The sequence below is a fragment of the Lacerta agilis genome, chromosome 2, assembly GCF_009819535.1.
Source record: "Lacerta agilis isolate rLacAgi1 chromosome 2, rLacAgi1.pri, whole genome shotgun sequence".
NCBI classification, from domain to species: Eukaryota; Metazoa; Chordata; class Lepidosauria; order Squamata; family Lacertidae; genus Lacerta; species Lacerta agilis.
This window is the reverse complement of record NC_046313.1, coordinates 63,973,400-63,996,852: the sequence shown is the minus strand read 5'-3', so window position 1 is coordinate 63,996,852 and position 23,453 is coordinate 63,973,400. Positions and strand designations below refer to the sequence as shown.

The following is a 23,453-nucleotide window of genomic DNA, read 5'->3' as shown; positions in this document are numbered from 1 at the left end:
TGTAACCTGAAGAATATGTAACCCAAGGTACCACTGTATTATTATTTTTAACCATGGCTAAGTACAGTAGCTGGTTGTGTGTCTGTCTACATGGTGATAGTGTGTGACAGCTACATCCAGCACTGGAATGTGGCCCCTGGGGTGTGTATGTTGGCCAGTTTTGAATGTGGCCCTTGAGACAAAAAAGGTCAGCAACCCATGACTTAGTGTGATGTGTGAATGCTGCCCAGAAGCTTAACTATACTTTGCATGCCACTATGTGCAAATTGAGCACCTTTCCCTAATCATGGTTTGTTTAGCCAACCACCACAGATGCTCAAAAAGCTACAAAGGCATGAGGCATTTGGGAAACAAAACAAGCTTTGCAGAAACAAGCCATGGTTTATTAGATCACCTGTGGGGACAAGCCATGTTTAACTTTGGTTTTTGATATACAAACCATGGTTTACTATTATGTGCAACCAGATCAGTGTGTGTTTCTTTATCATCCATATCGCCGTCCAACATAGCCTTGGGTGGTGTGGAAAAGGAGGGCTTTAATGTTGGTTAAAATAGGGGAAAGTTTGACAAGGAGCAAACCCTGTTTTTAAAGGGGGCCTAGAAGACTTCACCTATATTATGCCAGGTCTTTGTCCGATCCTACTCCCAACGAATCATACAAAAATTACTAAAATGTGAAACTGTGTATAAAATATCCTGTTTCAACAACCCTTTTAACATGCTTTAAAGACTTTATATGGAACAACTGAAATGGTAAAAAAAAAGAGTCCAGACTTAAAGGGTAGCTGGTTTATTTTGAATCTGAAGTTAACTTTTGGTAATGTAATTCAATGGACAAAAATGTAAATGTAATTTATAAGTTTCATGTATGTATGTTAAAAATCAATAAAAATTATGAATAATAAAAAAAGAATCTGAAGTTAAGCTTTCCCCAAATCTAAAATAAATGTGAGTGAGTACAAAATGGTGAAAACATTGCAGCTGAATGAATTGTGTTGAAATTGGGGGGTGCTTTTTTTCTGATTTGTAGCCCACCTTTGTGAAAAACGTTTACCATCAAACTTCCATCTACTCAGTCAGCGTGAGCAGTACTGAGCCACGTAAGCCAGTGGTGTCACTCTGTATAAGACAGCTTCATAAATTCTAATGCTGTGGATACTTTGGTGTGCTTAACTTGCTGTCTTTTGCTCTTTGCAGTCTGCTACCCATCCATTGATAAGGAACAGAATGGCTGCCAAGGAGAAGTTGGAAGCAATGTTAAATGTGGCCTTGCGGGTCCCAAGCATCATGCTTTTGGACGTCTTGTACAGATGGGATGTCAGTTCCTTCTTCCAGCAGATCCAAAGAAGTAGCCTCAACAACAACCCCCTCTTCCAGTACAAGTACTTGGCTCTCAATATGCATTACGTGGGTAAGTATGCATTGGCTGGCCAGAGCATTTATTCTCTGCTTGTGCTTCATTCTGCCTGAAGCAAAACCTCTCTCAGTGTATTCAAAGCATCTAATGATAGTCAGAGTCTTAATAGAGAGGTTTGAGTTGCTAAGAGGCATTTAAAATCATTTCTTTCTCTGGCTCTTGAATTACCTGAGGGAAGGCATTCCAGAGGGTGGGTGCTGGCACCAGAAGGCCCGCTTCCATATTGGCAGCAAGTGAAAAATCAGTAGGGTGCCCTCAGAAGGTATTAAATATTGGCTCGGTCTGTATTGGCAGTCTGCTAGGCATCCTGGTCCCAAGTTGTATAGGTCCCAAGTTGTTTCAGCAATACAACCTTGAACTTAGGTCAGTAGCCAGTGCAGATCTTTCCACACCAATATAATATGTGTTAAGCTAGATGTTCCTGGGAGCTGCATTTTGCACTGGCTGCACCTTCTGGACCAGGTGCAAGAGCACCCCCCCCCCAGTTCCCAGGGTTTCTTGGGAAGAAGGATTGATCGTCAAACCACTCTAAAAATTACAGTTCTGTGAGGGAAATATGTCTCCTAACAACTCTTAGCACCCTTAGCAAACTACTGTTCCCAGGATTCCTTGGGGGAAGATAGGACAGTTAAAGTGGTATAATAGTGTTGTAAACGTACAATACAGATGCTGCCCATATCTCCACATATGCAATTAATATTCCATAAGTGTCTGGGTCACCCCTCGGGGAAAGCCTTCTTGAATAAAAATGTCTTCAGTAGGCTCCAAAACATTGTGACATTAGGTGCCTCATTTAAGCGGATAATTGATTCCAGAGGGCTGGGGCCATAACACTTAAAGCACCTCTGGGGCGTGTGATACTCGCATGCCCCATCTGAGGAGTGCAGTTGCCGGCCATGGCGGTCCCATAGGATAGTTCGTTTGACAACTGATGGAGCCACGTGTGTATTTTGCAAACTCTGGCACACTTTGTTTCTGTTTATCAAAAATACACTATCCCTACTACTATGGCCCTTCCCCTGACTGTGGCAGGGTTCTAAATCATGCTGAGGAGCCAGCACATGGAGAACATACCTTCCCCCTTCAGTGTGTGGAAAGTGGTGATGGGGAAACAGAAGAGGGGTTGGAACCATTGAGCCATACCCCACTGTCCCCCACACCACCAGTGATTGTAATTGTGTGTGAAAGAATGGAAAATATTTTTGCTTTGTTCACCATCTAGCTTGATGGAAGAGCTGAACAACTTATACTTGGTCTGTTGTTGTTGTTGTTAAAATAATTATGCTTTAATTTACTGAGCTCTTTTTAAGGTACAGTGGACCCTCTGGTTACAAATTTAATTCGTTTTGGGGGTCCGTGCGCACCCCGAAAAATCCATAACCAGAGGCACCGCTTCTGTGCATGCGTGCAGCGCACAAAGCACTTCTGCACACCCACAAGCGGCGAAACCCGGAAGAATACATTTCTGCGTTTCGCCGCTTTCACAACCCGATGGCTATGTATCCAGAGCGGTATGTAACCTGAGGGTCCACTGTATCTTGTAATCCTACTGTACTATCAAGTCAGATTCATTGCCTTACTTCCCAACACATCAAAGGGGAAAATACTTTCATTTGTGTTGGTATCACGCCCTTGTTTTTATTAGTATAAAACAAGCAGAGATTCAGATATTTCAGACCATGTTGACTGCACTGCTCACCCCTGGAGGATATTAAGCAGCAAGAAAGGACGTTTCATATGTTAGAGAAATGGTACCTTTGACTTGGGAAGGAATTCACTGAAAAGCTCCATGCTAAACAAGAACACAGGAAAAGAAGGGGTCACATAGACTGAGGTCCATTGCATGCTCTCTGGATCCCTGCCCTTCATGGATTAATAAAAGCTGTCACAACACGTTTGAAGACTTGGCTTTCAGAAGTGGTTAATATTTCACTGAGAGGGGTGGTTGCTGCTATTTGATTTTAGTATGAATGATTTCATCGGTTGGATGGTCATTTATATTGATGTTTGTAAACTGTCATAAGTGGTCTAGATTTTTAAATAATAACCTTTGCCACATGATGTCTTTTATATGTATATGTACTCTCTGTATTCTCTCCCTCCCCCATTTCATTCATATGCTTAAGATGTACAAGAGTGGCATACAAATAATGTTATAAATAAAATTATGTAGATATGATAAAATAGCTTGTAGTGCAGATGCTAAGCTGACGCTAGATAGGAAAAATAAGTAAATTCATTTAATTCACTGATCAATCCTACCTCCCTTCAGTAGAGCTCAGGACTGTGTACATAGCGTTTCTGAGCAATTGCCCATCCAGGTGCTGACCAGACCCAGTCTGACCTGTTTTAGCTCCAGCAATGGTGTTTTCAAATAATGGACCTATCTTAGATCTTTGTAACAAAATAGAGGCACTTCCCTTTTGAGCTGCCATAGACAGTTTATCCCTCTGGCATTTTCTAAGGCTGATATGTGGGAGGTCTCTGATTCTTCAGCCTAATGCAACCACTGGCTATTCCTAGTAGGAATGCCCAAAGTCAGTGTGACACAACCAGATGTAATGGTCAGATAAATTGTTACGCTTTATGGACTTGGGAGAAAGAGCCCCCTCTGGCAGCTACATTGATCTATAAAGAGTTCATAATGTGAGCCATATTTGTGAGAATGGGGTTCATTATAGATTGGTGCTTCTGAGCTGCATATTGGGTAGTCTGGGTGAGCCGCGTTGGGGCTTTCCAGAGGATTGTTGGCATACAGTTCTTCCATTGTGCTTGGCAATCCTTCCTTGTGAAACCTGTCTCAGGAAATAAACGAAGTGCAGCTATTGCCAGTTGTGCATGCTGCCCTCTTAAGAGTACATGTGATAAAAGTGTTGCTTTGTTTGCGCTAGTAGTAGTTCCGTTTTAATCCTATGATTGCAGGTGGGGTGATAATGATCTGCGTACATGTCTACTGCCTGCAGCATACTGATTTTCACCACAGATTACAGCCTGCAACTTGTCTTTTTGACTTGCGGAAGCTGGGCGTACGGCTTGCAGAACTATGGAGAAAATATACTTAAGAGAAACAGCCCCAACCCCACTTCCACACCAAAATGGGTAGTTAGTTGACACCTGACTGTTTATATCTGAGTTAATTGTAAGACAGCACAGTTGTAAGCTATTGTAGGAGCAGGCAGAGTTCATTTTGCACTGTATAGATAAAGGGTGCTTACAAGTGTTAGGACTCGGGAGCCCTGAGTTCAACTCCCCAATCACTTGTGAAACTTGATTTGAGCTGCTCACTGTTTCTCAGCCTCAGCCTCGTAGAGTTGTTGTGGGAATAAAATTGGGGGATGGAGGAAGAACCATGTATACCACCCTGAGTGGCTTGGAGGGAAGAATCTGAATGGGAAGAGAGAATACAGTGAAGCAACATTTTTTTAAAAAATGAGGTTTGCATTACAAACCTGGTTTTTAAAAGGTTACTATAAACAAAGTACTATCAAAATATTTGTTTCCAGTGTTAGCAAAAATAATAATAAATGTGCACAAATATGTTGCCCTCTGAAGCTGTCTGGTAGTATCATATATATGTTGAATCTCTTTTTGTTGTTGACTGTTCAGAGACAGTGGATCTCTGGACCTGACATCATATGACATCAAGTGACTGGGAGGTGGGTGTGGATTGCTCAACATGGCCTTGCAGGCCAAATCCAGAGGCCTGCCAGGGCTAATTAGGGCCATGGGCTAGGTTCCCCACTGTTGCTTTAGGTCCTGAGGCACCCAGGTCATGTAAGGCTTTCTAGGTCACAGCCAGCACTTTGAATTGGCCTTAGAAACGAAACAGATGCCGGCGGAGGTGCAAAGTGGTTCACTTCTTGACTTCTGTCAAATACCATCAAGTAATAGGCAGTCGGTTGGATATTATTCCTCTCCTCTCTTAAGAACATCCAGGTTGCATAGTGTTATGCTAGCTGCCCAGCCCCAAAGTAGATAGTTGGAAATCGGATTTGCCTGTTAATGTGAGTGCAGAATTTTGATGATTCGTATAAATCTGTCACTGCTTCAGAAATGCGTGGGCTGAGGAAGCCTTGCTTTATAAATAACAATTTCCCCAACCTATCTTTCTTTCTCCCACCATTCATTTGATCTTTCTCCCACCATTCATTTGATTTCTCTCACCTCTGTCCTCTGGCTGCTGTGATATGCTGCCTTTCCCCTGAGAGGCTTTTTCTGTCACATTAATAGCATTCCCAGGCACATTCAGCAGCCATTCACTTCCATGGCACAAAGTCAAAGAGCACACTTGAGGCCATGATCACATCCCGGCACTGAAATGCACAGGGGGAAAGAGCAGGTTGTAGTTTTGGTTAAGCACTTTCAACAGACCTCTTCATAGTGTGCCTTCTTGCTCAGGCTGACATGAGTGCCTGAGTGACAGATCTAATTTTCAAATGTTCTATTTTAGAAGTGTAGCTATTTTTAAGTGAACCCATAATCTTATGACTCGCCTTGTGTCTCTTTGTGATCATGCACTTGGAGGGGAGTTTTTGTGTGGTGATCAATTGCTATCTTGAGTTCCTTGCAGAAAATTAGTTACTTAATACAGTGAGAAGGCACATGAGGGCTAAAGCTATCCTCTTGCATTCAGTACTTGCTGTGCGGTCTGCATCCATTCCCTCTTCCATCCTTAGTGGTTGCTGAAATGCATGCATGGATAATTTAAACACAGGAGGAAGAGCAGAGTGGAGCATGTTAAGTAAGGTTCCCCCCCCCCCACACACAATTAGTTAACAGGGTAGGCCTATCACCTACTTACTTTAAGTCCTTTTGTGAGGGAAGTGCCTACGGTGATAGCGGTGTTCTCTGAGCCAGTTTTCACACATATTAGTCATCTAGTAGTGGCCGCAATTGAGACATAATGGACACAACATGTGAACTGGACCATTGTGTCATTCTTGCTTCAGCTGTTGTGGAGGAAATTGAAAGAGATGGCTGTACAATCGTACCTTGGTTTTCAAACACCTTGGGAGTCGAACGCTTTGAAGTGATTGTTCCGGTTTTCAAACATTCTTTGGAACCCAAATGTCCAACACGAGTTCCGCAGCTTCCGATTGGAAGCCATACCTTGGTTCCTCAACATTTTGGAATTCCGTTCGACGTCCAAGTTACCGCTGTACTGCATAACTAAGACCCGTCTGTTTGAGTAATTAGAGCTGGAGTGTGGAACCTCCAGCCAATGGGCTAAATTTGGCCTAGCACAGTCCCAGTTTGACCCATGAGACTGTTTCCCCCAAATCATACGCATGCAGAGATGCAGCTGGATCAGCAGCATGACTGAGTTCTCTGTGGCAAACTCAACTGCACACCCAATCCTTGCAGAGAAAGCAGGATTAAAATCACTGCCTGGCAGCTGATAGAATGTAGCTTCAAGGCTACTGAATTGGCTGCGAAACCAAGTTTCCCACAGTTCCTCATTAGATCAAGACTGATGATTAGAGTGTTGCCATTAGTCTTTCATGCCTGCATTTGTCCTCCAGAATAGATAACTGATTCCTGGCTGTAGCTGCATGGATAAGGGGCTGTATAAGGCCAACAGTGGACACAGTTTACTGGAGATAAACATTTTCACTTGAAACTGCAGACCAAGCCTGATACGTTCACCTTGTTATTGCTGCTAACTTCAAGTGGCTTTTAACACAGGGAGAAATGCTACTGACAAGGTGCAAGTGATTTTGCATTTTGGTGTGATATGCAAAGTTATGTACTTGTATGGAATAATGAACAAGCACTTTCATGGACTATATGGAGTCCATGGATTTTTCTCAAGGATACTGTTGGCATCCTCCTTCATATGTTACTGGTGCAAAGAGAGGTGCTAAAGTTCCTGTGCTTGGTGTTTGCCCTGAATCTATAACTACCGGTAGTACTTTACTACTTATTATTTCCATGCCTTTGAACCTGCTACCAATCTTGTTGTCTTCAGCGGGTCACAGGTTCCTCAACCCTGCTTAGGGTGTTTCAGCCTGTGATTTGGTCATTTCTGTAGTACTACCTTAAAGTTGGAAACTTGCGCAGTGTGTTGCGCTACTAACACGCTGGCTTGTGTTTGTGTGCCTGCATTTAGACCAACCTTCAGCTGATCTAATGGCAATGATTATGTTAGAGAAACAATTTACAGACATTTTAGTGATCAGACACTTTATAGGGCCTTGATTTGCTAAGCAGCTGGTGGAGTAGAAGCCTGGAGATGCTAGTGAACATTTACATTAGTGAGGATGAGGACTGGAATTGAGGTGCAAATTCCAGTTTCTTCTCAGAATCCCCGTCCTACCGCAGAGAGTACCAGCCCACCCTATCTCTGAATGTTTAGCTACTGGGATGTAAAATTCTCAGTTGTTTACAGGATGTCCCACATACTGCATTGATCATTTTAGGACGCCAACGTTGTTGATTATGTAAATGCACTTTGGCCAGAGAGGAGGCTTTTGCAGGAAAAAAATGGAAATCTGCAAGGTGCTTCTTCTTCTTTTTTAGTGGTTACCGCAATCATAAAATCAGAGTGAATGCTGAGATATTGGTAAGCTCATAAGCAGCAGTATTGTAGCTGCAGTGACCTTGACTCTTCTATTTTTGCCTTTCAGTTCTGGCATTTTAAGGTTTGTGCTGTTGGGGCTACCTTTTCTAGAGAGCTCTTGCTCATGGCATTGTCTTACTTGCAGCCGGTGATGTGGGTTGGAAAACAGTACGTGGAAAAGTTTCCAAAATGGGAAAACTTCCTGTAGCTTTTTTTCCCCTACCAGAAAATTTTCCATTTCATTAGTTCCTTGGTAGCAATGTGAATGAATGCCGACTGCAAATACTTTTTTAAAAAAGCTTTCCTTACTAAAAGAGAGAGAGAGACTGAGAGAGTAAAATAAGCATTCTGAACGGGTTCATTCTCTAGGATTTTGGAAAATATTTGATGCAAAATAAATATTCTCCAAGGCAATTTTTTTCTAAAAGTTTCCCTGATTAAAAATTTCCAGGAAAGTACAACACTGCTTGCAGCTTAACATGTGAACTGCTGTGAAAGCCTTTCTCACACAGCAGTTGCATGTGACCTCCACACTTCAGTGTTGGGTGGGGAATCAGGATCATGCCCAATGTGATATGGAGCCATGTACCGGTAAAACACAGGCCTTTAGAAAACCAAAACATTGAGAAACTGCCACTTCATTGGTGATTCCTTTTCTTTTTTAAAGGACAATCTTAGTCTATATCCAAAAGACTGAAATGTCTTTCCCCATTTCAGCGTTGATTTCTGACTTATTTTTCCTGAACGTTTCGACTGACAGCAAAGTTATGTCGATCACCTCCTTTTATTACGACAAATGAAGAACGTCATTTGCTTAGTGAGTGAATAGAGCACTTCTGCTGCCGTTATTCAGAATAAGCAGTGTTCAGAGCCCCAGCTGATAGAATAAGCAAATGTTCAGAGCCTGAATTGAAGTATTGATTCCTTGGTTGCTTTCCATGATAAAGTATTCTTACAGGTGCACCATCAGCTGTCTCCTCAATGAGTTTACTGTTGCTTGAGAAGGAAGATAGGAGTAGTAATGAGGGACCGTATGATTAATTGCAAAAGAACGTTCTTACCTCCCTAACCATTAGAATCATAGCATTGCAAAGTACTTTGGAGGTAATCTAAACCAGCCCTGTTTTCCATTAGGGTTCTGCAATGCAGCTTACAGCATCATTGACAGAAGAGTCCAGCCTTTGCTTAAATCCCCTCAAAGAGGGAAGTCCATCACCTCCCAAGGCAGCTTACTGTTAGGAGGTTTTTGCTCACATTTGTATCTGAAATCTGCTTCACCACAATTTCAACCCATTGGTTCTTTTACGCCCTCTAGAGCAGAGAAGAAACCTGATTCATCTTCTGCATGGCAGCACTCCAGATATTTGAAGGGAGTGTCTCCCCTTCTCCTCCTCCTCCAGGTTCAACATAAGCATCTCTTTCAGCTGTTCCTCATAGGGCTTGGTTTCCGAGACCCTCTCCACTACCACAATCCTAATTGCTCTCCTCTAGACATGCTCCAGTTTGTTAACCTTCTGAAATGGGTTGCCCAGAACTGTGTGCATTATTCCAGATGCACCCTGACAAACAGAGACTAGAGTGGAACTGTTGCGATCTGCCTCTGTTAATTCAGCCTAAGACTGCATTATGTTCTTTTTTTTATAAGCTGCTTCGCATTGCTGGCTTATGTTCAGCTTGCAATTATTTTGCTTGGTTTTGTTGGGCCAAACTACATGGGAGAGATCTGTGATTGGATTTCATGAAGTTGAAGGGCTTTTGTCAATTCTCTCTCCCTCCCTTGCACCTTGCCTCCTGAAAATCTGTTCTGGACAGCCTCCCAAACTTCCAGAACAGAATGGGGGTGCTTGTTCTGGGGGATGCAGGAGGTGGGGGATTTTGCAAAAATAGCCTCCCCCTCCTAGTCTGCTAATAGGTACCTTCACTAGAGCAACAGGACCAGAAAAACCAATGGGATTCTGCCCTATGTGACAACTATATTACCTAGGTGGGCTTCATAGCTGATGTTTTGTGGATCAGTTGACCTCTCTAAGATTAATTGTCTTTTTCTTGATTTGCTATGGCTCTAGCCATAACACCTGCTTTTTTGTTTTAAAAAAATGCAGAAAGTGTTTCCTTTAAATTCACTTTTAAAAGAAATGAATAAAATCATTTTTTAAAGTTCATGGACTTAACTGTGAAATTATTTCCATTTCTTCTCCAGGTTACATCTTAAGTGTTGTGCTCCTAACCTTACCCAGACAACACCTGGTTCAACTCTACCTGTATTTTCTAACTGCACTGTTGCTGTATGCTGGTCATCAGATATCCAGGTAAGAGATGTCTCACTACCCTTGTAAGCTTTGCTTTTCATATAACTTCCTGAGTTTTCTGCCAATAACTTCCACTTGCAAATTGCGTCATTTATTTCATTTATCTATTTATAGAAGGTGGTAGCCAGTGGTGACTGTCCACTGACAGAAAGTGAGGGTAATCAGTTTTTGACAGCCCCCTTCCCCACCTCCAGAACTCAACCCTCCCCAGATCTTCTCCAGAAATCCCTCCCCAATCCTCTAGAGCAGATTTTGAGGGCAGAGGGTGATTTCTGAAATCTGCCTCCCACTCTATTCTGCTGACTATACTTGTAGTTTATACTATGGCATTTCTCCAAGGATCTTGATGTGTATGCTTCCCACTCCCATTTGTTTATTCACAAAAGAGGGGTAGGTTTAAATTAGTGCCAGTGACTTGCCCCAACTCACCTATTGAGCTTTGTAGGAGAATGGAGATTTGAACTCAGATTCCACAATCCTAGTCAAACACTAGTTTTCCCAGGGAATGAATGAGAAACCTTTCTGTTGACTTTAGTTGTACAAAGAACACTGTCCAACCATCTCATCCTCTGTCGTCCCCTTCTCCTTGTGCCCTCCATCTTTCCCAACATCAGGGTCTCTAGGGAGTCTTCAATTCTGCAGGCTTTTAACTCTTCCCCCCCCCCCCAATGTATTCACATCTTCACATTCAGACTTTGGGTTAGTAGGCATATTCAGCTCAAGCAACAACCCTTCCTTTTGTCTGGAATCTGCAAGCCTTACCTACATGTATGAAGAAAAGGGAAATAACACGTGTGCACTTTTGAGTGTCAAGTATAACATTGCTATGAAAGATTTTTTAAAATACTGTGTTTTTACTTTTTGTCACATTTATGTTTTCAAACAAAAGGTTTATTTAACTATGCAGAAAAATCATTCCCTTCATGTTACCACAGCTGTGGGAAACCTCCAGCCTGCAGAACTAATGAGGCCCAACAATGGTTCTGATATGGCCTGCAAGGCTGTTTTCCTAAAGCTGCACCCACCCAGCGCCTGACGAAAGTGGGCTTCTGGGGTGTGGGGAAGCTCAGCGTTCAGCCTACTGGCCAGATCCTGTTTCCCATCCCTGTGTTAGCATATTTATGTGTGTCAAGCAGATACGCAGGGCCATCCTTAGCCAGCTATTGAACTTCTGCCATCTGAGTTGCATTCTGGGCCAACAACGTGATTCAGCTTTTCAGCCTACGGTGGACAAAATATGGGAAGGGGGAGCTAGGAAGGTAGCCAAGAGCATAAAGAATCATTGCTGTGACAGTTATTGTAGATATTTATTACTTTTCCGGTTAGCTTTGCAGCAAGGAATTTATTGACTTTGAGGGTGTGAAATAAAAAGTTAGACATTGGATAGCCGAGGGTGAAGTATAAAGAAGAGTAAGACTCCATGGTGTCTGCAAGTTTTCTTCAGGGAGAAAAATTCTCCTTAGCACAGACATTGATTTTTTTTTTTTTTTAAGCAGAGGAGCCATCTTGGAGATTTTGTGTAGGAAATGCAAGGAATGTGGAGTAGAAGCCAGTTCTTTGCAGTGCTCTGTGGTGTGGAAACTGGTGTCTTAAACTGATGTCCAGAAAGTAGTATGCTGGCTTTCAAAACCAACAGAATTTATCTTCCAGCAGATGGTTTGGAATTGGGGAGAGAAAAGCAAATGGACATTGTAGAGACATGTAAACAAAGGAGATAATATACTTGTTCAGAAATGAAAGGAGGTGGCAGAGAGTATATATGAGCCTGAATCTTGTTCAAATTACAATAATCCAGTAGTCAGTCGGTTTCCCATCTGCCCCATCAAGCAAGCTTCCCCCCCCCCCCCGTACATTCCTAACTTTCTCAAAGCTTTCCATGATTTGTATAGGTTCACTTTGGCATCTTTTCTTTCATTACTACTACTACATCAACAAGTATGCTGCCCTTTCCTCCTTTATTATAGGATAAATTGATTCGGCAGTGACTCTGTGTATACAGAGCCAGGTACACTGGCTTTAAATCATACACATTGGCTAGGGATGGGGAATTTGTGAGCCTCAAAATGTTGGCTGGCAACTCCTGTAATCCCTCACCATTGGTTGTGCTTCCTGGGGCTGGTGGGAGTTGTAGTCCAGCAGCATTTGAAGGGCACCACATTGGCCAACCCAGCTGTAAACGCCTGCAAAGATGCTCCAGAGGGTTGTGGGATCCTCCAGAAAAGTGTGGGAGATGGTGTGGGGTTCGGGTTGTCTGTAGGAACCTCCATTGAATCAGAGTTCCTTCCATGAACAGAAGGGCATATCTAGATCCTACCCAATCAATGTATGTATGTGGAATAGTAAAGTTCAGCAATTTCATTTTGTATTGCTTTGAACTGTATGACTTATTTCACATTGTTTTCACCTTTTTTTAATGCTCAGAGATAATTTCCCCATTTTGTTCTGGTTACCTTGATACAGGCCTCAGGTACAGAAGTTTCCTTCGTTGTCATGCAGTGCCCAGAGAATGCACAGCATCCACATAATCGCAGACTAGCAGCTTGAATGGTCAGGCTGTGGTATGTGAGAGAGCAAGGAAAATTCTGGGACATCATTCATTGAATATAGAGGGAAGGTCTTCGTTTGCTTCCCAGAGGTTGTAGGAGGTTGAGGGCAAACTGGCCTGCCAAGGCCTCCATCATCTCATGGTTTTAGGGAAGCTAATAGGGTCCTGGCAGTACCTCTTCCTGTTAGGTGCACATCCTTACATGCATAAAAGGGCAGGATTGTGGCAAGATTCTCATTTGTTAATCTCCGGACATGGTCTCATGTGCTACTGTAGCTTCTTTTCATATACAGTACAGTGCACCCCCCTATGAGGTTATTCAGCAACCTGTTTGCTGCAGCAGAATAAAACAAATACTAATGAAGCAAGCTCTACAGATTTATCTCTGTATTTATTCCTGTGCTCCTTAATAGCAGTTTAATAAACAGGGCTATTGCTTAGCTAATTATTATGGCATTTTAGTTGCTACTATATTGAAAACATCCTTAGAGGATTCCTTTGAAAGCTTGGCTCATAATTACAATGTAGCTACAGGGCAAAGTATTTCTTTTCTTAATACATAGCATCTTATACTGTACAGTGCTTTTAAGAGTTTTTAAAGCCCTTTGCATATATTACTGGTGCAGTGGCTGTTGAGATAGAGTAGAATATAATCAAGTGATAGGGGGAATAGGAATCCAGGTTTATCCTGACTCATGAAATGAAGATATGAGTTTTCTCTGAGCAAACTCTTGTTCTGGAGTAATAGAAGTTGCATTGGACACCCACCATTTGGGGGAAATACAGTAGTATGTTAGAGGCTACCAAACTTTCTTCTCCATGCGGCCATTTCAAGTTCTCAGGCTTCAGCAGTCCCACTGACTGCACAGTATTCTCAATCCTTGGCTGTCAGGTTCACACTTTCATTCCAGTTCCTTTTCCCACACTTTCAAAGAGATGGATAAATGCCCCCCCCCCCCCAAAAAATGCAATGAGTGCTATTGAAATTTTACAGATAAATGGCACATACAAATCCAAGATGACAGTAATAATATGAAAGCTAGAAAGGAGTTGTGTAGATACTTGCCCTTAATAGAGAAGACTGGCAACAAAAGTTTCTGTTGAATTATCTGATGTGGCTAAAGAAACCACAGTTGCCTATAATTAATTCATCCTTGCTAGCTTGCAAATACGTCTCTTGTATGCCCAAGAATGCATTCAAGTAGGTTCAGAAATGCTTCTTAAAATGTGTCTTTTGTTTTTAAACGAGATTAGTTCACTGTGTGTGGTGTGCAAGGATCCATCTTGAGAATCATTCCTGAGAGAGCCTTTACTTACTTACTTACTTACTTACTTACTTACTTACTTACTTACTGTTAGCCATCTGTGGGGTAACAATACAAAGGGTGGGATACAGTGGTACCTCCGGTTGCAGACGGGATCCGTTCCGGACCTCCGGTCAGATCCCAAGGTTTCCACAACCAGAGGGGCTGCTTCTGCACATGCGCGCGGGGCGAAACCTGGAAAAATACTTCCGGGTTTGCCGCATTTGCATCCTGAAGGATACACAACTGGTGCATATCCAGAGGTACCATTGTACAAACATTTTTAAATTAAGGGGTTTTTAAAATTTTGATTTTTAAGAAACATGGTGGACACTCTTCCAGAGTGACAAATTGCGTACTACTGGCTGGACAAGAAAAAGGGAGAATCTGTGCCGCAAAGATGGAGGGAGAAGGTCGTAATGTACTAGCATTATCGGTCCTTTAGTTTCCTTGCTTATTCTCATGCATTTTAATTGCAGGTTGTAGACTAAAGAGAGCCACTTCGGCTACATGTAGCGTAACCTTCACCTACTTGTAGCACTTCAAACACCTCTTCTGTGTACCTGTGTCAGGCTTGCTACTTCACGGCAGATATTTAAAATGTTTATAACAAGAGAATTACTCATTTTGTTAGTTTCATAACTCTGAAGGCAAATAGTTTGTAATGAGTTAAAGAGAAGAATTTGTTATCCAGCTAACGTTGCAGTTTGAGTGGGTCCCCCCCCCCCCCGGTTTATGATTAGCGCTGCCTTAAGTCCAAGAGCACAAGGCTATGAAGGATAAATAAATCAGAAGCCCACATAAAAATTCCTAAATTAATATGCCTCTCCTAAATAGAGACAGAGTTTCTTTTACTTGGTACTCAGTTATTCCCTCAATTTGCATTACCAGTTATTTTGCTCTCTTTTTGCATGCTTGCTTTGTAAATTTCACATTCGGCTCTAAAAATTGGGCCCAAGCTACAATTTTCATGTAATCACGTCAATCTTCTTTCATTACTGCTGTTCTCCCAAGGAAAAGAACTTTTGGGAATTTTTGATCCAGGGGTTACCAACCTTTTTTGGGCCCATAGACACAACTGCAAACTGGAGAAACTGTTGTGTGCAATACACACAGGGCAACCAGGCACATACTGCAACCTATTTTATTTTATTGACTACAGTAGAATACTTCTTTCATGGCTAATTGCAGCAGGGGAGGAGATCCTGTGGATGTCAGGGAAGCCTCTGCAAGCACATCTGTGCCCCCTGGGAGCCACACTCCTTGGGGACCAGGTTGTGTGTGTGTGTGTGTTCTCTCTCTCACACACACACTCATTCACTGTCTTAATACTTTCCCTATCGTCTGTTTTGCCCTTTCAAAATAACTTCCTAAACCTGATTTCTACCTACAGGAGTGGGGGAGAGGGGAATGCCAGGACCCCTGTTTTTGCTCATTTGTGAAAAAGCAGCTTGAGGGGTGATGGCTGGCTTGGCAAGGGTTAACCAGCATCTTTTGCCTGTTCTGCTGCTTAAGATTCCAGCCTCCTGTGGATGCTTCCCCTCACAGGGAGGGCTAGGGGGAATCTATCAGCAAAAAGCAACATGGAACAATATGTAGCATGTATCTTGGCACTTGGCTCCTCTTCAGATTGCAGATTTGGTAGAATCAGCTGTTTAGTAGAAAGGATCTGGGGGACAGGGGCAAGAATTAAGAGAGTTTCAGTATTACCTTCTGTTTCATTTTTCTTTTCCATTGGTAGCTCTGGCTGAAATTAATAATTCTATTTTTTGCTATTGGGGAGTCTAAAAAGATCAGATGCAATATACTAATAAGGCTGATCTATGTTTCTTCATGGTTCTGGTATGCCTTTCAGTCTCATTCATCCTTGCAACCAATTCTGTGGATTGTTGTTTCAGTTGTAGAAGCCCATTGGTAAGCCCAAAGCATAGACATCAGTTTTATACAGAAATCTGCACTCTTAAATATTATTACCCAAAAGTCCCACATATCATTATTCTCAGTAAACATTTTGTGGCATCAAGTAGCGGCTGTGCAGAGTGTTTACGTTCTCAGGAAAACCTGTGATCTTGGATATCTTTTAAACTTCTTTAAGAGAGGGAAAACTGAGGCTGAGTAGCCCAAGACCATCTAATAGTCAGTAGGCTAATCTCAGCTGAGATTTGAACTTGGGTTTTGCAAGTTGAGCATGTGACCTTTTACTACAGGTATATATATTTTAGAATAGACTCATCTCTCTCTCTCTCTCTCTCTCTCTCTCTCTCTCTCTCTCTCTCACGATCAATCACTTTGAGAGAATCATTACTTGTTGAAAGTTAACTCAGAAAAATAGCATTGCCAATGAGAGCAAGTAATAAATACAGCCTGTCTGCCTCTTTAATTAATCAATGTATGGCTTAAGTTGTATACAGCTTTAATTATGGCTGTATAAGCCTTTTTGTGGCTTGTTTGTAGCCCCAATTCTTAGATTATTTAGTATTTAGATTGGATTACAGAAGTGTTTGTAAACCATTGAAAGCTTCTCTGCTTGAAGAGATGCAACAGTGGTTTTAATTATTTTTTGTTCCTGTCCCCAAAACAGGAAAAGAACATGATGCATATATGGAACGTCTTTTTTTTTTTAATGAAATTGATACATTTTTATGAGGCTTGTTCTGCTTATCTGGTTGCAAACGTCACATTTTTGTAACCCATTTCTCAATAGGATGTATTCAGTTTAAAGAAAGCTGGTGAAATTTCTAGGAACAATAAGGCACGATACATGCTGTAGTTTAAAGTGAGAAGAGTTATGGGTTCACTGAGGGCTATTTCATACAGGACATTTTCATGGCTTGCACCTAGGACAATTCTTTGAATTCTGAGTGGGTTTTGCTCCCCACTCCCTCTGTGATATTGGGAAACAGCACTTGTTTCCAAATGGTGCGCAATAGTGGCAAAGTAGCCAGTTGCACAATTGCCACATGTGACATTGGTCCTCTTTAGATGTAAAGTGGAAGGTCTATAGCTCAGTGGTAGAGCATCTGCAGAAGGTACCAGGTTCAGTCTCTAGCAGGTAAGGGCACTGAAGGGCCCCAGTCTTGAAACCTTGTAGAGTTGCTGTTGGTCAGCTACTGAGTTAGATGGGCCCAGTGGTCTGACTTGGATAGGAATACCAGGAGATGCCTTATACAACCTCAGACTGATAAACTATGATAAAGGAGTATAACAGACTCGGGTACTTCAGGAGCATCCATACAAATCTTTGCTAGATTTTGTCTAAACAAATGGACAATAAATGCCTGTGATTTCCTGGAATGCGCATGGCAAAAAATATATGAAATGGAGGGTCTTTTTGTATAAACAGTTAATGGCACCCATTCTTACACCTGACTTAATAATGCTTCATTGTGTTCCTCAGGGATTATGTGAGGAGTGAGCTGGAGTCTGGCTATGAAGGGCCAATGTACTTAGAACCTCTTTCCATGAATCGTTTTATGACAGCCTTAATAGGTGAGTACACTCAAATTCGACATCTCCTGAGGGGCACGATGTTCTTTCTTGTACCATGAAAGCACATGTCACATAATCAAAATCATCCTCTTCAGCCATATTTATCTGCCTGGCGCGCAGCAACTGTGTTTTGCCATTTATAGCAAACAAAATTAATAGTGATTGTGTAGCTTCATAGGCCATAGCTGTAATTTTGGCTCCGTTTCTTCAGTTACTGGGTACTGCTTGTTCTGTGTCTTCTTTGGAATGGTCTGCTCGTTCAGTCCTGTTTTCTATTTGTGCCAACCTGTGATCTGGATTATGTGGATTAAGCAGTAAGGGACCTGTAATATTTGGAGGTTCCAGCTTTAGGGCAGGGAATTGCAGCTACACGTTTCTGTGAATTTTGTTCGGTTGTTTTCAAATATTACAGGCCCTTGGTAAGAAACTGTGGGGCCGTTTTGAGACAGGAGTCACTGTTATCCCCTATATAATGACACTAAAACAAAACGCCACACCCACTATACTACCGGGTATATAAAAACACCACACTATATCAATAATTCTATTTTTTTTTTTTCCCAGAGGACAGTCCTCTGCTTGGAGGCCTATCAGAGGATTGTCCTCTATTTGAAGGCATGTTTTGACTGGTTTATAGAGCAAGAACCATAAGGAAGAGCAGCAGGGCCCTTGAAATCTTTCCTCTCTTTTTAGATGACTTTTTGTGATGTAGATGAGGATACCCTAACTAAACAATCAACATTAAAATAATCTGAGAGCTAAAATTTTAAGGGAAGAAGGAAATTAATAAATGCTGATCCGTTTTTGTTTTTTTTAAAGTTACAGACCAGGCTGTTCAAAAATAAGTTAACATTGTACTCAAGACTGATTTGGGGTGTTTTGTGTCCATGGTGGCCTTGTGGCTTTGGCCAGTTTTTGAAGGCTTATTGGGACCTTCTTTCATAAGCAAAGCATGTTCCAGCCCTACAAAGGGATATTCATCTTCTGCTTTATGAGAATGTTACAGCTGGTCTGACAGGAAATCAGCTTGTCTTTTGGCAGTAACTTTTTTAAACAGCTCATTCACCGAAACTTCCAGTAATGCAGCCTTCAGCAAGAAATCCCACCTTTTTCAGTCTCTTTGCTCTGGTGAATGTGTTGTGGTTTTTGAGAAAACAGAGATGGGAGGCCTGAAAGCTTTCTTTAGAGGTGTGTGTTCTAACGCAGGAATAAAAAGTTGCTGTTTCTGGCTAGGCTGGCTGCTTTCCCTTCTGAGCTAATTTCGCAACACCCACTTATTTCTATGATCATTTTTTTTAAAAAAAAAAGTCCCACCACTACCACCAGGGACTACTTGAAAAGGATTGTCTCTTTCCTTACAAATATGCTTTCAATCAGTTTCCATTTTACAGTTAGCATGTTGTTTTCATGAGCACTCTGGAAAAGAAGTTCCTGATTCGAACTATTTTCTTGGCATTTATTCTTAAAATCCCAAACTATTTAGTTTTAATCTTCCAACAGTTCTGCTGGCTCAGTTGTTGTTGTTTTTAATTTCCCAGTTTCCATTTCACCAGTAGCCAAACTGAGCCTCTCACTGAGGGTGGGAGGAGGGCAGTTAGTTATAAAATACAATTTACTGTATTCAGCTAACTTTTAGTCAAGAGTAGACCCATCCAGGTTAATTCATTACTTCGATACAACCTCTTGTGGGTAAGCTGAGAATCCTCTTGGGAATCCCTAGCCTTTCTCCCAAAATTGTAGTTCTTGGGGCTCTATGTGGAAAGCCCTGGTAGTTAAGCTTGTAGGACTGAAATCGTCCTCAGTGGGTATCCAGGAAAGACTGGTATCCTAAATTTCTGACATAAAGTAACATTTCTGAGGACTGCCCAGGTGTGCAGAGAAGTGAAAGTTTGGAAATACAAAAAATAAAGGGAGACAATCCCCTCTGCAAAACATAGTGACAAGGACTGAACATAGCTCTTCTAGTTAGACTGGAGGATTTGCACCATAAAGCATATATCATCCCTTAACCCCAATTTCCTCCCCCAGCTATATGCTGTTTGGGGCTCTGATCTCCTTTAGAAACTAAGAGTGGTGGTGGAATAAATTAGAAGTGAAGAAAAAAACTGCTTCCTCCAGTCCTACGGTAATTAAGCCCACCTCCAGGACTCAATTTAAGCTGTAAAAGAGTTTTCACATCCTAAAGTATCTCTGAGTGGCAAGTGGTAACGGGTAAACAATGCAGTGGTACCCCGGGTTACGTATTTAATCCGTTCTGGGTTACAGTACGTAACCCAAACAATTTGTTCTGCGCATGCGCAGACCAAAAAAAAATTGCTCTGCACATGCGCAAATCGCACACGCATTGGGTTGCGCTTCCGGGTCAGCGGAGTTCGTAACCCGAAAAGTATGCAACCCGGAGCGTATGTAGCCCAAGGTACGACTGTACCACCAGCAGCCTAGTCTGTGCACTGTACCACTCAGGGATCCTGCTAACCAAAAGCTCAACCTCAACAGTCAGCACTATAGGGCAAGTGTTGCCAACCACATTTGGCCCTCTTAGGTACATATGCAAACAAGGGCACCACACACACACCACAACCTATTCTGTTGGTTGCATTGCTACATAATCCTGCTTTCCACCATAATTTCAGTTGTAAATGCCTCTGTGGGTGCATGTGCCACAATGGCAACCCCTGTTATAGGTCATTTGAATTATAGTGGTTGATTGCTAAAGGTCAGGGCCTGGTGAGCAGGAAGTTGCTCTGGTTTAACCTTCTTATGCTGTTGTAGAATGGAGGAACTTCCTTCCCTTATCTGTCTATGCATATATACACACATGCTCCCAGCACTCAGGGCTCTCAGCTTGTTTTTTCCTTAAATAGCAACATGCATAGGCATCTTGAACCTGTCTTGAGATAATAGGAGGATTAGGTGGGGAGAGATACGGTCAAGAATCTGAGTTATGGCCACCATTCTGCATTAATGGCATGCTTAAGCGCACAAAGCTGAACACCCTTTGCTATCAAATCAGTCTCTGCACCCCTGGTTGTTCCCACAAAACTTCCACATGATAAGAATACTTGCAGTTAACCTAAAACTTGAGGTGTGAGCTTATTTTCTTTGCCTCTTGTGAGAGACATTCAAATCAGAATATATGCCCCCCTTTGATCTGATTGCTCCTGCATTTTTCTAATTTGTGTAATGATAAACAGACTGCAATGGAAATTAGCCCTCAGCTATGATTAAGTCTCCAAGCATCATACTTCAGTGCAAGGGCTTAACAAGCAAAATGAATGGCTTCTGTTTCATAGCTGACAAACTAATTGCTCAAAAATCCCATTTTCCAGCATTCACACTAATGGGCTGGTGCACAAAAGTACTCTGCTGTTGGTGTGGTTGTTTTCTCTCTCTCCCTCTTTCCAGCCGCATTGACTAAGCTAGTCTCAAGAACACTGGGCTAATTTTAAAACTTTCCCATCTTGTGTGTCTTAGCATATGGGAAGGTTGCGAAATTGCTTTCAATATTGATGTGTGTAATTAATTTTGACTGCAGGTTTGTGCTGTGTGTTCCACATTTCCCTCTGGAACAAGAAAGTACCAGTTGCACCAATGATTATGTAAAAGGAGATGGACCTAACAAAATAAAATTAAAAAGTTAAATTGACAAACAGGATTGTCTAACTCTCTGCCGTGTCTCAAGGTGGTTGGGTGAGACTGAAGGTATCTGAGAGGGTGAAGACAGCTGGCATACAGGCTTGTTCATACCATCAACCAATTAGGGGGCACCACAACAATTCTGTAGAATTTAAAGATTGCCTTTGCTTTCCAATGTGCATTCACTTTTTGTACCTATAATTGGAAAACTGCAAAGAGAAAATTATACGAAGTTAAGCAACAGGAGGAGAATTCAAGAAGGCGCTAAATTATTGGGCATTTTATATGCTGCTTTAATTAGACTATTACTCAGATCACCTGCTCTTAGATTATTCACTCTCAAGCTCAGTTTTGTCATCTGTGTTGTGTGAATCATGTTCTGTATTCTCTTATAAATGGGTGTGGAGCAATTTCAAGTAACCAAATGTGTGTACAGTACTTCAGAAGTTCTGAACTATTCACTTAGCTGCAGCCACAAGCAAGACTTTGCTTTAATATTCAGTCAGTCCTCATTAGTGTCTGGAAATCAGCATTTTTTTGTGGATGAAATTGGAGGATGTAGCTTTGGTTCTAACAGATCCGTTATATGAATGACACTTTCCCACTCCCAGAAGGGAGGATCACCCAGTCAGTGTGCACAAGAGGTACAAGTATAGGAAGTTTGGTGTTGTTGTGTCACTGATGACACTAGCTTCGACACAAAAGGATTTGCTGCCTTTAAAAGGCTTATTGTGTAACAGCTACAATGTGTTGCACTGTGTGTGTGTGTGTGTGTGTGTGTGTGTGTGTTTTGGGCCACAATACAAAACAACGATTACTAAGTTAGAAACAGTGGAAAGTTCAAGCCATCTAAATAAGCACCTCCACAGATGGTATGTTTACTTTCACTTCTGTGAAACAACTTGTATATTACAGCCTGCATTTTAGAATATGATCTGTTTTACACACACACACACACACACACACACACACACACACACACACACAGTATCCAAATGGTATGCATCAGATTTGGATGAATTCAGAACTAAGGTGAGGTGCCTCAGAAGCGAAATGGGGTCTATATGAGATGATAGGAGTCAAAGAGCCCCTAATGGGTTTTGTGGCACCTAGGTGATCCAGCTGTCAGAAAAAGAAGAAAAAATGCTACAGTCAGGCTTTTGCTAAAAGCATATTTAAAAGCTTACCATATAAGGTGTGAAGCTACCTCTGACTGCGGGTGGCTGTTTTAAAAAGTGCAGAGTATTGGTTTGAACTGAATTTTGTGGTTTGTGCACATCCCTAATAGTTTGAAAGCTATCCTCCTAGGCTCTGTTGGGTAATTGGGAAGCAGTCTTCCTAAGACGAAGTGGCTTCTGGCTGCCACTTTTCAAAGCACATAGTTATAAAGAGCCGACCCTAACAGTTCAACACCATGGTTTAAGAACCTGTGGGCCCATGACACTTATGTTTCCCTGACTGGCTTCTGACAGTGCAATCCTGTGCAAGGCCTGTGTGTTATTAATTCTCCTTGAGCTCCATATGGTTTACTCCTGGGTATGTGGGCACAGGATTGCAGCATGAGCCTTTGTGTTATTTGCAGCAGTCACTCTTAACTGTGGCCATGAGGGCATCCTTCCATTTATGAAAGTTGAAAGCCTCATTATCTAATCAAGAGTTCCTAAGTATTCCCTCAAGAGTCATGAGAAAGCTGCATCTTGGGCATATTAATATCTTTTGAGCAGCATTTCAGTGTTAAGCACACTTACTCTGAGCTAAGTTTGGGCGTGGAGAAACTTGCTTCATACGTTACATTTTTCATTTTATTCTTTTATTCCTGCAGCTGAAGCCATTAAAATGGCACCCCTCCCTCTCATTATTATTAACTGCACATACGTTGTAATGACATACACAGCAGGGAAGCCGTGTAGCTTTTTTCAAACAGTACAAATTTTAGACTGGGGTTATAGTAGGCACACTGACCTCTGAGTAAGCTCTGTTGACCTTGGTGCAACGGTTCTGAGTAACCGTGCTTACGTTTGCACTGATAAGCACGCACAGCCAGTCTGTAAAGTATAAATATAAATATATATATCATTGAAATATAATATGCAAGGCAGCCCTTCAAACCTCAGCCCTGAAGCCTTATGTGGCCCTCCATGACACTCCAGGTGACCCCTGGGGGCCTGCCCAGACTACACACCCTTTTAAAGCC

General features: G+C 42.0%; 1 protein-coding gene across 2 annotated transcripts in view; it reads left to right on the top strand.

Moving 5' to 3' along the window:
- Positions 1–23,453, top strand: part of RNF145 (ring finger protein 145) — a 59,290-nt gene that overhangs the window by 15,818 nt on the left and 20,019 nt on the right. For both annotated transcript variants that reach the window (XM_033140385.1, XM_033140386.1), the window contains exons 2-4: positions 1,198–1,411; positions 10,177–10,285; positions 17,532–17,623. In XM_033140385.1, coding sequence (XP_032996276.1) covers positions 1,228–1,411; positions 10,177–10,285; positions 17,532–17,623 — 385 coding nt within the window. In that variant the 5' untranslated portion in view covers positions 1,198–1,227. The remainder of the gene's footprint in view (positions 1–1,197; positions 1,412–10,176; positions 10,286–17,531; positions 17,624–23,453) is intronic.